Raw genomic sequence first — 16,922 nt, forward strand, 5'->3', positions numbered from 1 at the left:
TGTGTTCATCATGTGAAAGGGTTTTTGAGGGGGGAAAAGCCACAAGTAACGTTACTTATAGCCGGTTTTTGTAGTATTGTTCACCAGTGTGTACGACTGTGTTGTAGTGTGTGTGTTTTTGAGGGCTTGTGTGTCATGTCTAAGGGCAAAGTTTGGTTATTCAGCAAGATTGAGTGTTTTTAAGCGGAGAACTTCATTTTGACCTGAAAATAGGAAGTTTGGGGAATTGGGTGAGTAGTTCAATTAATAGCTCACGCTTTCATTTGCTTCAATCACTGTACTCATCCTGATAATATATGGGACAGGACTTTAATTCCTTTCCCACATAACTCTTGCTCAGCAAAGATGGGAAATAGGCTGCCATAAAATTGTTTATTAACCCTCTTTAAAACCAGTGTGAATATTACTCATATACAAATTGAGAGACAAATGCAATCCAGTCCAATCTCTTAACTTAAGTTTTATGGTACACATTGCAGTGGTGGATAAAGTAATACCAGAAGGGAAAAATAAAATAAACCCTTCCAAGCAAAAACCCGACATTCATATCATTACTTTAGCAAACGTAAACAAGTTGCACTAAAAGCATCAAATTCATTGTGAATAAATTGTATAATATTGTTTACTTCATTATGTTTTTTTCAATTAAAAAAAGATTTCTTCATGGCTGTATGATGTGTAAAAGGTATACGTATAAGTATAAAAAACAAATTAAAAATTCATGATAGTGTATTGTTTTTTTAAGAGGGCAATATTTTAGGAGAATAATATTGAATTTAAGTCTTAATCGGCAAAGAAACTATTAAGTACAGCTGTTAAATAGAGGAAGTGTTGTAAGAAATGTACAATTTTTCCACTGACATGTAACAGAAAGACTAGCAGCAACATGAACAGAAGTTCAATAACTACTTTTGTGTGAGAATTTTGATCACACTCCGGTGTGTAAGCATCTCCAGACCGCCCCCCGTTTTGCTACTAATGTAAAATGTAATAATCCCATCGATTTTAAAAACTTGTATGAAATGGCATTTCACACAACTCAGATAATGGGAAACCGGGTCCAGTGATTTCTAGCTCATTAATTTTGATTTAGTTTTACTTACCAAGTCTGTTAAATGTGTACTTGCTAATAAAAATGTTTGTCTAATTTTTTTCTTTTTAACAGTGAAAGAATTTTAGTTTACCTCTTTAGTCCTCTAAAACCCACTCCAAAGAATTCTGAAACTGAAGGTATAAATCCACTCCGACATTAACGTAAACTAGCTGGATACAGCACCTGTATATATTTGCCATTTCATTACAGTTGGAATACAGAATCTGAAGCGATTAGTACAAAATCATCTCACAGAAGACATTCCCACAAGGTGGAGAGATCTTTTATTTGACATAAAAAAGGGTGCAAACTGGAGTTTCCCTTTAGGTGTGGAGGGAATAAAAAGTGATTTTATAAGGTTCATGTGTGAAACATTGTATTATATGAATCCAAGGAAGAAAATAAAACAAGCATCTCCGATAAAAAGGACCTTTACCTTTCTGTAAATTAAAAATACGAAACCATAAAGAGAAATGTGGGTCCTTCATTCTTGAAGCCCTTGACTAACTCATTCAAATACATTTTAAGTGACATTCATATTTCAACACAATAATATTTATTTACAGTTAAGATTTCTCTTAATCATAGCTCTGCAAAAACAAAAAAATGCTGAGAGGAGGATAAACTCTTGGAGCTGTACAATTTGATTTTCCACAGTCAGAGGGGGGAAAAAAACAAACAAAATCAAAGAATACTTATTTTAGATGGATCCCAACAGAAAAAACAAAGGGTATAATTGTGAACTCTGTACAATTTACAAATAATCATCACAATATTGCAGTAAATGTCACCCTAAACCTCTCCCTCAAAGAAAAATATACAGTAAATCCAAGACAATTCTACAGTACAGCAACAAGGAAAAAGTGCCAGAGAACCCAACAAAGACGTAAGCCATTCACTCACACTTTAACTGTCCTTTGCTTTGATTTACACAGCTTTGACACACAGGAATGAGAGTTACACACAACCAAAGCCATAAACGCACATCTGACTGAAGTGAAGTATATCAGAAATAATGGGAAATGGAATGTGCTGTGAGAAGACATGAAAAAGTTACTTATTTTACATGAGGACTGGAAGCCATAACGTCTCACTGACCCAACAGTATACGAGCCCTACAGGTGAGGAAATTCACTGGGGGGAGAGAGAGAGAGAGAGAGAGAGAGGCCGCTCGCCATCTTCTCCAGATAAGCCATGCAGATACAATCCATACAGAGTACTCCTATATCGCTCTGCATGAGGCCCAGAGAATAAAAAGTAAATACATCAGAGTAATATATCTATATCTACCATTTCAGCTGTGAGCTAAATAGCTAGGCGACCCACAGTTTAAGGAAGAAGCAGATGTTGCAAAGATGACCAGTCATAAATTCAACTCTGAAATAATAAACTTGGTTGATAAAAATGGTGTTGGTTTCTTTTGAGTTACAACGTGAAAGAAAGAAACCAACAGAAAGGACTCACACAACACTTTTTCTATCCCACGCTCTTTAACTCCGACAACACTTCCTAGCACTGAATTGAGCCGTGTTGCGTTGCGATTTCTCAATATGACAGTGGACACGTCAAGGACACACGGTGGAATGCGATGGTCAAAAAACATTCAACTTCATATTTTCCTGGCACAGGTAAAAGGCATGGGCTAGCAGTAGTCTCAGGAATGGCACTCGGAGAATAAAGGGGGAACATTGAAGGCTATATAGTCTGGATATTCATCTTACTAAACAGAAATACTTTCAACTTTTCTCAAGTAGCTGGAATAAAACAGCCCGGGTGCCGCTGATGCTTTGTGGGGAGAATCACAGGTTTGGTGACAACAAATCAAAATACATTATGGTAAATCTTTCAGAGACAAAAAAAAAAGGCGATTTTAACCTCCAAACCAACAGCTAACTGCACTTGTTCAGGGCAAAAACAATGACCTAACCATCACCCGGTCATTTACACCAGCTAGCACAAGACTCCACAGGTAAGACTGACAAACGTCACCTGTCCAACACACTCAAGAGGCACTAAGACATCTCAAAAACATGAATACCTGTCATTCAAATAGCCTGTTTTCCCACCATTCCCCTCAAATCCTATGTATGGAATTAATATGATAATGACCAAGAAAATAAGAACAAACAGAAAAGGTCCCGTAGATTTTCATATTCAAGTACTTTCAATAACACAATAACTTAGACCCCGGAGTAACAGACATGTCAGGGGTAAGAATAAACTGAAAGCTATACAGTGTTAATACACGCAACAAGCAGATTTACATACTGATTCATTGATAGTTTGCAACATCTACAACATTGTTTTTCTATGGATGATGGAGCAGGTCCACAAAACGCCAAATCTAACGCTCCACTGGGAGTTGAATCACTCTTGCGCACGCGCGTGTGTGTGTTTGTGTGTGTGTGTGTGTGCACGCACGCGCCCGCACACACAGAGAAGGGGGGTGTCATGGCACAAAAAAAAAAAAGGAGTGGTTGGGGATAAAAATCAATTTAAAGTGTATTCCCTGCACCCTATAGGGAAGGCCTAGCACATGAGGCAGCTACAATTAAAGTAATAAGCACATTTAAAGTACAGTATAAAGAAGGCAGGGTCTTGTCAGGGAAAGCTGGGGTCAACAAATGTAGTGCAGTCATGGTCTCAAGCTTCTTTTGTTACCCTCTCTTTCCCTGTAAAACCATGGCTATTTGGAATGGAAAAACAAAAAAATTGCATTAAAAAAAAATTCACATTAGCAAGATATAAAATAAAAAAATAAAACACCTATGTACGGCAATCCACTCTGTTAGGAGGATAGGCAAGGTGACATATCGAGGATATTGTTTCAAGGCAGTCCTCCATGACACTAAATAAAATTAAAAATGGTATGGACATGCTCACTTATCCGCCCTCACTCACGCTGACGTTTTCTCTCATCGAGAGGGACCGGGGGGTTCAGCAGAGTCATCCAAACATGAAACATCGCTTTGCAGCAGAGGGATCTTCAGACTGGACACACGAGGGCAATGACATCTCAACACCGTTTCAGATAATTACACCAAACCTTCCATTTGGCATTGCTATCTCGGGAATAAATTTTCAGTGTTACAAGGGAAGTCATGAACTGCTCTGATACTGGGAACACTCAACTTTCGCAACTTTGGGCTTTATTGTCCAGGTGACCCCCAAAAATTGCAAATCTTTCAACCATAATGCTGCCAACTTGTTTGTCCAACTGGTGATGTGATGGTCGACTGGTCGGTCGGTTGGGGTTAAGGCATTGGACAGTAGCGTCGAGAGGCTGTGATTCAATCTCCAAAGCACATCACGCCAGTTTCTCTTGTCGCTCCAAAGCAACATCCCCCAGTGTCTTCTGGTGTAGAGTCCATTATTAACTATCACATTATTAAGATCAACAACATTTAAGACCCTTCCACCAGCTAATCCACTTAGTTTTGGTCTCACTTTTTTCCTTTGTTGAGCATTGGTCTTAACTCCTTAAATGCAATTTCCTTCCCATGCACATGACAGATTATATAAATGCTTCAAAGTCATTTACTTTCCTGTCCATACATTCAGTGTGTATGTTTTAGAATAAGTAAGAAAACTGGTGGCAACCAAAAGATAAATAGCATAAATAGCATTTTCTTTCCCCCAGTCCCATCTATAAGTGTCAGGTTGCTGCTCATCATCACAAAGCCAAGAGGAGCAAAACTGCATGAGAGTCAAAAGAGACTGTAGTGTGTTTTGACAGCAGAGTGGTTAAGGAGAGTGCTTTAACCAAGCAGCGTGAGCAGAAATCATCCCCAGAGAACACAGTGCAGGAGGCGACTCTGGTCTTCTGTTCTCTCAGGCCTGGGTCCCAGTGCCAGGGTTGACCTCTTTGGAGGAAAAAGTGCAGGGGCCAAATGGCAGACTGATGCTCTTTGTGCCTGTACATGAAGATAGGCAGTTACACTCCTGGTTCCTCGTGTGTTCAGGTTTACATTCAGTCCCACGTCAGGAAAGACCAAAAAGGCTTTGTGTCAAAATGAGCTCAAAAACTAACGAGGGGCAAACCACTTTGAACTGGGACTTGACAGAGGGGGAAAATATGATTTTGTGAGTCAAACTAAGAAGGTGGCAAGATTAGACAGGAAGATCAGTCTCTTCCTTTGCAATACCACAGAAGAGAAACAGGATAAAAAAAACAGAAGAGAAAAACATAAATGCTGGGTGTCTTGGGGAGGAAAAAAAACAAAAACACAAAAAAAAACCCTCTGCAAAATTCCAACAAAAAGGTTCCCCGCTTGGACGACTGGCCTGCAAAACATTCCCACACATCTTGGAGGAGGAAAAGAAAAGAAAAAGAGAAAAAAATGAAAAGGACTCCCATCAAAAGACACAAGCATCTTGTACATCTCAACAAACCATTTCTAACTGGTCCCTCCAGAGAACAGTTCAATCAAGATCTTTCAGTTGTCTCCCTCTGTTATTCTGAATGGGACCATATTGATTTCTGAAATCACAATCAACTGAGCCGGACACTTGTAACGTTTCAGGCCGGTGGTGGATGATCATTTGTGCCTCGGTGTGTTCTTCTTCCGTTTTCGCTTGAAGAAACAGCAGCACCTGAGGACAGAGACAGACATTAAACTGATATGTAGATGAGAGAGGCTTCAGATGAAGCAAAAGAAAGAACAACAAGCAGACTGCTTAAATTAGTGTGTTAAATATCACAAGGGCTTACTTTGAGTTTTCCAAATCTGGACAGATACATGTTTTTTGGGGGGATCATAATACTGAGAACTGCAGCAGATTAGTAAAACATCAGCATCAAGGACAAGATGGATGCACTGCCATCCACCAAGTGTTTGGATGCTTATTCACCTCCCACCACCAGAAACTTGGCAGAAGGGGCCTGAACTATAAACTGCTGCAGTGACTCTGAAGGCAATATGTCTCCTGTGCAAAAAAAATGGAGCAGTGCACACAAAGAGCACAAGACATGGTGAGCCTGAATGGTTGATTAAAAACATACAAAAGACAAGAAAAAAGCAGTGGATCAAGACATAGGACAGTGACTGGGTACTCCTAATTCATTAAAAAGGAATAATGGTGCACCATGCAACAAGAGTTTAAAGACCTTTAATCTAAAGCCAAATGCTGCTGAAAAAGAGTGATAGCTCATTGATTACAAAAAAGATGATTTAATTAGCATATATTCTTTCTGCTCTATCGTGACATCTGCTCAAGTTTAAAGTCAGTATGCCTGCTCACACGGCAGCACAGTTTACTGTATTTAAAAAAACAAAACAACTTATCTATCACTTAACATCGGGCAGCAGTGGGGGGAAAAAAAAGGCAGAAAAGGCCATAGACTTGATAGTAGACATAGTAGACAGTGTTCTCAGGGGAATATGGCACTATAGTACCAGTGAGAGTCTAGTTTAAATTTGTAAATTGGAACTCCACTGGGCCCAGCCTAGGCTGGTCCACTCCCTGTTCCATGAGTCTGATGTGGACTGGCAGAGAGGGACTCACCACAGGTTGAGCATTTTCACGCAGCTACAGAAGAAGAGAGAGGAAAGAGTGTAAAGAGAAAAGTAAGATAGATTAATACAGCAAGACCAAGATGAGGGGACTGGGCACATGCCACACAAACATGCACACAAACACAACAACAGGACACAAGTGGACACAGAGAGGGAACATTTGAGAGATTTAAGGAGAAACGATTACGAAACAAAAGGTAACAGAACATCTAATCTGCAGCTATTTCCTCCTGCTTTAGCAGAGTTCAGGAGCACATTTAAGCTGGAAGTTGGACTCTTGATTTAATGATGTCTCCCAGAATACCTGGCTATGAGGATCTTACGGTATCAAAATGTGTTATATAATATATACTACAAGAATGTCATTTTAAAAATGACCTTGTCTGCTTCCTAACAAAAACTCATATGATTCACTTGTCCTTTTTCTAATATTTCCTAATGCCAGACAGTGAATGCCTGTTTATATCTTGATAAAGGTCGGTGGACAACAACTGAAAGAAGTGCAAGACTGGGTTGACCCAACTATTCACAATAAGCCCATCACTAGTTTTATGTGTTAAATCCTTCTTCATGACCGAAAGAACTAGATCGCGTGTACATGCGGCCAAAATGGGTTTTCTCAGGAAGGTGGCTGGCTTCTCCTTTAGAGATAGGATTAGAAGCTAAGTCATCCGTGAGGAACTCTGAGTAAAGCTGCTGCACCTTTGTGTCGAAAGAAGCCAGCTGAGGTGGTTTGGGCATATGCTAAGGATGCAGGGAAGTGTGCCAGGCAAGTCCAGCTGGGAGGAGGCTTTGAGGAAATCCCAAGACTAGGTGGAGAGATTTCATCTCCACACTGGCCTGGGAACGCCTTGGGATTTCCTAGTCAGAGCTGGTTAATGTGACCCCTGCAGGATCTGCTGCCCCAGTGATCCGACCCCGGATAAGAAAGGTTGAAGACTGACGGATGGATGGTATATTGCATTGATTTTGTGAAATGTAATTTAAAATTCTCCCTGTTTCCTAAGTATCGGGTCAGAAATGTTCTACATAACTACCTCTTTAATCAAATAACTACCAGCCCAGGAATGTAAATTAAATATGAATGTGATACTAATTCAACATGGAAATCTGATATTTCCCTCAAAAGGCAAAACATTAATGATGATGGGTATGAGTTGCATTCATTACTTCATATTCTTATATCAAACAAACATCAAACATTAACTTGTTTGACGTGATATCAAAGAGACTGACAGCAAACCCACCCACCATCATATCAATTAATTGTCTGAATGAAAACAACAGGAGGACGGCCTGTCATCTGGGCAGAAATGAGGGGAGATTAAAGTGAATGAACTTCTGGGAGATTCATGATGAGACTAGCAGACTAGTCTCATCATGAACAACAACTCTTACAAAGCTGAACTGAAGCTAAAAACATTGATATATATTTCAAGTCAGATATACAAGACCTATTGGGATGTACAGTGTAATAAACCCAACTAAGTATCACAAAGTTACAGAATGAAATCTAAAATGAAAATGGAGTTAATTTACTTCATTACTGATGTTTTGCTTTGGAATAATTTCCCCTCATTTTAAAAAGGTCAGCTGGTGCGACGATGTGTGAATGTACCAATTTGGGTGGTTTTCTAGTTGTGGGCATAATGAGGAGGATTTGTTGGTTGCTGTTTGTAAATACACAATATGTGTGGAGATGGCCACGCCTCGTCGAGCAAGAGAGAGCAGCGGTGGTAGAGTGAGTTAGAGAGTGAATTAAGAGAGGGAGACGTGTTGGCGAGAACAATTTAGAGAATAAGAGATACAACGTATTTTCCAGTTGTTTCATGGAGGTTATGTTCTAAAGCGCAAAAAAAATCTGTCTCTGCTCTGTGTGTGTGGCTCAGCCCAGCCCTTGGTCAAAGAGACACACAGACCTGCAGCTCTTTATACATCCATAGTCTTGCGTATCTTGCTTTTACAGTCGCGCTGCCAACAGGTTGATGCTAGAGGTTGGCACAGGAGTGGAATTTCACTCCTGTGCCATCAGCAAAATAATAAGAAAATAAAATACAGGCAGAGGGCAGGGTCTCTGCAGATATAAATACACCTACTGTACCTCTGGTGGGTCATAAGTGATGATTGAGAGGTATTATTTTTGGATGAGTCTACACCTGTCCTTTTTTTTTACCCCTACTCATTATACCTTTAAGTTCCAAAATTCATTCAGATGTAACGCCACCACCAGTGATGGCCACCAACTAAACCCCCACAACCCCAACTAAGTCCACTTAACTAATATGTTACTAACATTTTCATCAAACAGTGTTTTTCGACAGGTTTGTTAAATCCAATCTTAGCTGCACCACAATCATAAATGTTTCCACCACAGTCTCACAGCAGGGAATAACTGGGCTGACCTGCACTCAGTCCTGCTCTGTATTAGGGTTACAACTAATGATTTTCATTACAGATTAGCTGTTTGGTCTACAAAATATTGGGAAACGCTGATCAATATTTTCCACTATTTTCTAAGTCCAAGATAATGTCCTCAAATGTCTTGGTTTGTCCACAATCCAAAGATATTCAGTCATAAAGGAAAGAAAACAGGAAAAATAAAATCACTTTTAATTTACTCAAATGATTATTTTATTATTATCAAAACAGTTGCTGAGCGATTTAATAGTTGACAACTAATCAATTAATCATTGCAGCTCTTCTCTGTAACAATGCTGACTGGGGCCAAATCAGGGCAGTCTCGTCCCTCAATCAAAGCTTAGTCTTGGAATAAAAGCGGTGGCTCAACACAAGTGTGGTTATGCTGCTGACTAGAGTCCAAGCGGCATTTTTAAATGTCTTTGCATGTGTAGCTCTCGCTACTTCTGCCCTTTGTGACAAAAAGTCTATATTTTGGAGTCAAGTTTCACTCCCACGATTCTGTTCGCACTTTTATCATTATTTATATATTTTTTGTCTCCAAGTCTCAGAAGAGCTCCACTCAGTTTTTCTCAAGTCAGCTGAACCACGTGACATTCAGCCAACAGTGCAGTTTTTGCACAGTGGGTGGTCAAGCCATGCAGCATGGCATCATTCCAGCTACTGGTGCTGAAGACCAGCACCAATAGCAGTTTAAGATAAACTGAACGAAACTCCCCCTTCCCATGTTTTCCTCTCAACTGACTGTCGCATTTGATGTCATCATCTGCATAATCTTAATCTTATATATGTGACTAAGTTCCGACATGGACAACCTGGTGTGATCTCAATTGGCTGCTGCCACAATGCACTGACAGAATCTGTACTTGCACTGATCATTACTGGTACTGTTAAAGACATGGTGAACAGGTTTATCAATATAGGAGTATTTGTTTAGGATGGTCAGGCTGCTAGAAAGTGAAGTGACATCCTAAGTGGCTGCAAGTGTAGCCTATGCAGTCAGAGGCTGACTGCTCAGGCTACAGGTATAAGTGGCTGTAGTAGGATGTAATTGAGAGAACAGCATAGAGACAAGCAGCAGTAGAGATCAAAAAAGCCCACACAATCAGACAAAAGATAAGAGGGGCAGGAGCAGGATGACAGCTGGGGGTAGAGGCTGTCACAATTCCACAGCATAGCAAAAAGTGAGAGAGAGAGAGAGAGAGAGACAGAGAGAGGAAGACCAGGAAAGAGGGGAAGCGACAGATGGACATGGAGGAGTGGTGTGGCGGGTGTGTGACACATACTTAGCCTCGTCGACCACTTCCACCTCTGCTTGAGCTGTGATCGGAGCATTGGAATGAGCTGCCAGTGGATCGTCTGCATTCAGCTCCCCATTGGTCGAGCTGACCACCTGAAGTACAGATGATGCATTACTTAGAAACAGCTAAGACTTTGGCCAGAATTAATGTGAAAGACAGGTCCTGCTGTTATGGAGAGCTTCTCTGGTTAAAAACTAATGTTAAATATTACTTTAACAATTCACTTAACTTGTACTGTCTCCTCTGTGGAGACATCAATAACACAAAAAGCAACATTAATGTGTTGTACTAACTTATATTATAAATACCACACTGATGCTTTTTCTTGCTTGCATTTTGTGTCCATAGTGACTCTGTTATCAGTATGTACTGATGTATGTCTGGGTTTCTCATTGATATGCGCAGTTGCTCAAAGCCAATTTGACAAAATGCAACAAGATATGGGTGAAGTTAAAGGACCCTTAAAATTCGGTAAACTGCAAAAACCCTATCTTCATTTCTTCTCTTTCGCAGATAACCTGGCTAGAGGGGAGTTAGTTTTGTCTTAAATTTTGCTTCTCATGTGCAGAGAACATTTCTTGTCAGTTACCATAGCAGACAATAACAATTTCAGCAAATATGGCAACTGGGATGTTTCAGTTTGGTGTAGGTTTGGTATAGGTTTGCCGCAGCTCCATTTCTGTCAGCCTAAATCAAATAGCGCAAACTTTAAGCTCATTTCTGTTTTAAGTTGTAATAAGTGAAGTTTTTATTTACAATATGTTTAAAACCTTGTCTCTTTCCAGCCCTTAGGCCAGTATTGAACATTTTCAATTTCGAAAGACATAGATGAACAATCAGAAACCAAACAAATGGCCTGCCGACAAATATAAAATTACAATAGGTAAAGAAAAGCTATTGATGTTTGTCCCATTAACCTGTAGAAATAAATGTATTATAATGTAAAGTAAAAATGTGTGTTTTGTGTAGATACTTTGTAAATCTCAGCCAACCTAACACGACTGACTTCCATTCATGTTGAAGAAGTGTAGAAAAATCTCCGGGAGAGGAAGTTGCAGGACAGAGGAAATGCACTATTGTTGAAATAACTTGTTCATGTTCATTCACATTATAGCAACAACTCCATCTGGGTTAATTCAGACACAGTCCACACACAAAGTAAACATATCTACTGTATGCCTGGCAACTTTCAATCCTCCACACTGTTTCTGCATGAATGGCATTTAGTAAAATAGCCAGAGATGTACTAAAGCCTACACTGCACATACCTACGCAAACACAGCAGACAGGGACAATCTTGGGTAATAGAGAGTAGTCAAACGTACACCAGGATGTTATTTAAGCATAATGACCCTTTATAACTTAAGAGCATGCACTAAGTTGGCTAAGCCAAGTCACCCTGCCATGCAAGAGCCTTCTTGGTCTTGCAAGTAATGTCCAAGCGGCATGAAGAGTTGTGGGACCTGGGACCAAAATGCAACATCTAGGGCTGCTGTTTATAAAGCTAAATCACATTTTCACCATCTGGGGTGGGCGGCACCAGATGACATGCATATGGTGGTGCAGAAAAACAATATTTCCCAGCCAGGGGTAAAGGGGTGGGGGAGGTATATGGGTGTAGATCTGTCTCACACATAAGGCTAAAATACATAAAAATTACATTTTTGCTTGTTTTTTACTAGACATATAACAATAATTAGAAATACAAGTAACAGTCAGGAAATACCATTAATTTCTGATCAATGATGAGCTGTAATTTAGTATTTGGTATTTTTCTGGAGATGAATAACAAAAGAAAATGTTTATAGGGTCAACAATGCATTTTTATTGCGTCTGTATGAACTGGAAAGTATATCTGCGTATTAAAGTGTATAAAAATAGTAATACTAAATTAATAACAGCAACCAAAAGTGAGCAAAATTTGATCCAGAAATGCGTAATCACTGTTTTTAAATGGCAAATTTTTCTTTAAAAATGGCTTCAAGATATTTTGAGTTGATCGTTAGGTATTTTACAGAGTATGATGCACCTTGTTAGGATTTATCTTGAAATGTTGAAATGGATTATTTTGGATTCAATCCTATGAGACAGATCTGACTCCAAAGAGACTGGGTGGGGGCTGTTGGTTGATCAGGTGAGGGGTGTATACCTGCACTGAGCCCCCGTGCCTGTCCGCTGCCAGGTGGGAGGTCAGATAGGAGGAGTTTGCTTGGCGTGTGGGCTGCACCTCCCATGCTCCTCGTCGATCTGAGACTGCTGTCTGCTCAGGAGTCGGGGGCGTCGGTGATGGGAAGGGGAAGAGGGATTGGCGGTGCGATGGGAAGGGGGTGCGGGTGATGGAATAATTGCGTTAGGAAAGATGGGTAATTGGGTGTGCGTGGCAGGTACCATGCAAAGCAGTATGAGAAATGGAGAAGAAAAAAAATGTAACAAAATAAAAAAGTGAATCAAAATCAAAGCAAGGCATCGGCCAGAGAACTGAACAAGAAACTAATGAGCCTGAAGCCAAATGGAGGTAACCTCTTACATCTCAAACTTTGGTCTCAATCTCATTACACAAATTAAATTACTGAACAAGTTTTTAAGCTTTTTAAAATAGTTTTTTAAATGAAACAAGTTGTTTGTTGAGTTGTCTTTGCAAAACGCAATTAACAATAGTAATCAAAGGAGTGTTTTCACAAATCACTGGGGGGAAAAAAAAGTACAAAGTTGAACTGCAGTCCCTTTGAAATACTGGCCAGAAATACCATTAATGAAGCACACCTGCTCCGACAACTTGAGCACATTTTCTATTGGCCTCACCTGTTCCGTCTGACAAAGAAACCTAATTATTCCTCCTTTACAATCACTTCATCTATCTCATCTGACTGTAGTAAAGTATGTGAACAATTATAAAGCATCATCTCCCTCATCTTCATCTTTGTGGGCTGTTGCCAATCAGCAGAATTTGTTTCAATTTCTGGTCTTAAATATGTGCACATCAACTTTGTTTGGTAATAATGATGAGATCCTGATTAATGAAGAATACAGAGATGTTCAAGATGATGTTTTACAGTTTCTCTCATTCGCAGGTCAGGTAATATGTCACCTTGAGACTTTTATGTGCATGTACCTCATACATAGATTTCAGGTTGTAACATTTCTCTGGCTTACACAGGAACAAATGCCTGACAAAACACACACACTTGCCCACTACTAAAACAAAACCTGGTGTACCTGATTTCTAATTGGTGGGTGCTGTGAGGGCCGGTCTCTGTGAGGATGGCTCTCTCTTGTGACAGCAGATGCTCCAGAGTCTATATGGACAGATCCCACTGGTGTGGGCTGAGGGGAATAAGAAACAGTTAAATGCTCAGTGACTTAAAATGGATCTGTTAATACTTCATGTGTGTTACTTACTATCTGCCTGCCAACCCAGTCGTATGTGTAGTCAAAGGTGTATCCTTTTCGCTCAAACAGTTCAGTGAACAGAGTCCTCAGATATTCATAGTCGGGCTTTTCAAAGAAGTCCAACCGTCTCACATATCTCAGGTAGGTGGCCATCTCCTCTGAATTAAACAAACAAACAAAAAAAATATTTAGTTTAACACACAGATGTCGCAAGTTTTGAGGGAGCGTGCAATTGGCATGCTGACTGCAGGAATGTCCACCAGAGCTGTTGCCTGTGAATTGAATGTTCATTTCTCTACCATAAGCCATAATTCTCTAAAGGCGTTTCAGAGAATTTGGCAGTACATCCAACCGGCCTCACAACCGCAGACCACGTGTAACCACACCAGCCCAGGACCTCCATATCCTGCAACTTCACATCCAAGATCGCCTGACACCAGCCACCCAAAAAGCTGCTGCAACAATCGGTTTGACTAACCAAAGAATTTCTGCACAAACTGTCAGGAGCCGTCTCATGGGAAGCTCATCTGCATGCTCGTCGTCATAACTGACTCGAGTGGGCAAATGCTCACATTCGATGGCGTCTGGCACTTTGGAGAGATGTTCTCTTCACGGATGAATCCCAGTTTTCACTGTACTGTACACAGGTGCATTTTATTGATGGCATTTTGAAGATGCCGTGATGAGGCCCCATTGTTTTGCCATTCATCCTTTGACCATCACCTCATGTTACAGCATAATCATCCCGTGTTGCAAGGATCTGTAAACGATTCCTGGAAGCTGAAAACATCACAGTTCTTGCATGGCCAGCATACTCACCGGACATGTCACCCATTGAGCATGTTTGGGATGCCCTGGATCAGAGTATACGACAGCGTGTTCCAGGTCCTGCAAAAATCCAGCAACTTCGCACAGCCATTGAAGAGGAGTGGACCAACATTCCACAGGCCACAATCAACAACCTGATCAACTCTATGCGAAGGAGATGTGTTGCACTGCGTGAGGCAAATCGTAGTCACACCAGATACCGCACATTTTCGAGTTGCGCCTTTTAATGTGGCCAGCCTAAGGCACAGCTGTGCAATACCCATACTGTCTGATCATCATCTTGATATGCCACACCTGTGAAGTGCTTACTAACACAGATTTTGACAGATTTGAGCTATTTCTCTCAAATTTTGTGTATTTTGCCTTTTGTGTACATAGAGAAAGTCTTCTTCTTTGAGTTCAGATCATGATGAGTGGGGGCAAAAACAAAAGTATTATATTATAGTATTATAATTTTGTTCAGTGTAGTTTATATAATTTTAATTATGTAGTGGGAAGACATTTCAAAACATTTTATTTGGGGAAAAAAACAACTCAAATCAGCCATCATCAGTGTACCTGGGAAGTTCTCACAGAGGACCTCGATGGGAGTGTTTCGTTTTGTGTCTCCAATCTTCTGGTATCGCTCTTTCAACGTGTCGGCCTGCAGGAGAATCAAAACAGAAATACATATGACCCAATTCTGATGTCTAATTATCATTTCTCAGAATAACATGAAAACACATTCTTCATATGTTCTTATTTCTTAAAACAGACGGGTTTAAAGACTGTACAGTCTACTGTGTCATTCGTTTCCAATTCATACTATCGCTTATCACAGAAAGCACTGATAACTGAAGAGTCCGTATTTAAATTCTCTCATTTGTAATAATACAGAATTTGGACTTCAATGCAAAACTGAATTTCAACACATTCTGAAATTGTAAACAACTGCAAAAATAAATGATACTGATGTGATTATGGTATTGTGCTTTTGAGGATGCTGACTGTCATAGCATGATGTCAGCTCTCAGGTGTGTTATTTTCTTATTGATGAATGTTCTTCTACATAGGATAAAACCGATTTTGGAACAATTCCATGTACTTGAAATACCTTGAGTCCTTGCCAAGGTAGACTCCCACGAAGGAAATACATAAACATGTGGCCCAAGGCCTCCAGGTCATCTCGCCGACTTTGTTCTAGATCAATAGATTTGATAACATTTCACTGAGAAAAGAATAAAGTGCCAAAAACCAAATTGCATAACACACACTTAGGAACATTACAGAACCAAAACAAAAACAAAGCATTGAAATTAATCCTACCTTTGCCTAAGTGTGTGTTGATGGACATATATCGAGCAGTGCCAGTCAAGCTCTTATGCTCCCGGTATGGAATGTGTTTTTTGGTCTCGGGGTCGATGTACTCTTTGGCAAGACCAAAGTCGATGATGTGGATAATGTGTTCCTTTTTGTTCCCTTGCCGTCCAATGAGAAAGTTTTCAGGTTTTACGTCTCGATAGATGAGATTTTTAGAGTGCACATACTCCATTCGAGAAATCTGGCGAAAAAATTAATACAGCGGAGTCAGCGTAAAGAAACATGAACAAAAATCAGATATAAATCACAAACCAGGCCACAAAGTCAGCAAAATCGGAACAAAGATGACTTACTAAACTTAAAACTGACATTGAGTGAAAGCAGACAGCTGCAATGTCAGTCTTTTCACAAACATTGTAATACGGTATTTCCTGGTTAAGTGATTTAATCATTAGTACATAATAAAAAGGGCACTCCATCAAATGTACACATGAAGATCTGTTTATTGGTCATGATTAGCCCTATGCAGCCTGTGAAAACTGGTTTATGGTGTCTTCTATGACTCTGGGGGGGCTTTGTCAAGTCTGAGATATCACCTGAGTCACTTTCATCAGCTTGGAGACTACAAATGTATAACAGAAGCAATGCATTGCAAACTGGGGATGTCATGTTTCAAAGATGTGGGCATATCCTCGTCAGGGAAGGTCTAATGAAAGACGTAATCGAGTTGCACTATGGGAAATTTACGATCCAGGTTTTTATTCATACTGGGGACTAGAAGTCAGGATATCTTAGTCATCAATTTCAAACGTTCTTTTTTTAAGCTGTCTCCCCAAAACTATATGGGAGTGTAATACTTAAATGCTGGAGTATCCCTTTAAAGACATGATGACATGCTTAAAAACATGAAGTACACAACCAAAAACACACAACCAGAGAGCCAATTATTCCTATAAAATCCCTTTCATTACAATACACTAATAATTATTTTCATTATTGATTAATATAATCAATGTGATTAATTTTACAATTACACAGTGAAACTTTTAGTCTGTAAAATATCTCAAAGGTTGAGCG

At 39.9% G+C, this 16,922-nt stretch overlaps 1 protein-coding gene across 2 annotated transcripts in view; it reads right to left on the reverse strand.

Annotated features, from left to right (window-relative positions):
* Window positions 1-1,358: 1,358 nt before the first annotated feature.
* Window positions 1,359-16,922, reverse strand: part of csnk1g1 (casein kinase 1, gamma 1) — a 40,581-nt gene continuing 25,017 nt past the window's right edge. The window contains exons 6-13 of one of the 2 annotated variants that reach the window (XM_038700571.1): window positions 15,852-16,086; window positions 15,640-15,725; window positions 15,105-15,189; window positions 13,728-13,876; window positions 13,545-13,652; window positions 12,478-12,588; window positions 10,314-10,420; window positions 1,359-5,686 (exon numbers count right to left, since the gene is read on the reverse strand). In XM_038700571.1, the coding sequence (XP_038556499.1) occupies window positions 5,632-5,686; window positions 10,314-10,420; window positions 12,478-12,588; window positions 13,545-13,652; window positions 13,728-13,876; window positions 15,105-15,189; window positions 15,640-15,725; window positions 15,852-16,086 (936 nt within the window). In that variant the 3' untranslated portion in view covers window positions 1,359-5,631. The remainder of the gene's footprint in view (window positions 5,687-10,313; window positions 10,421-12,477; window positions 12,589-13,544; window positions 13,653-13,727; window positions 13,877-15,104; window positions 15,190-15,639; window positions 15,726-15,851; window positions 16,087-16,922) is intronic. The other variant, XM_038700572.1, reaches the window with a different exon arrangement.

The sequence above is a fragment of the Micropterus salmoides genome, unplaced genomic scaffold (assembly GCF_014851395.1).
Source record: "Micropterus salmoides isolate LMB-PRFRI ecotype aquatic unplaced genomic scaffold, ASM1485139v1 Ms_hic_scaffold_6, whole genome shotgun sequence".
In the NCBI taxonomy this organism is placed as follows: domain Eukaryota; kingdom Metazoa; phylum Chordata; class Actinopteri; order Centrarchiformes; family Centrarchidae; genus Micropterus; species Micropterus salmoides.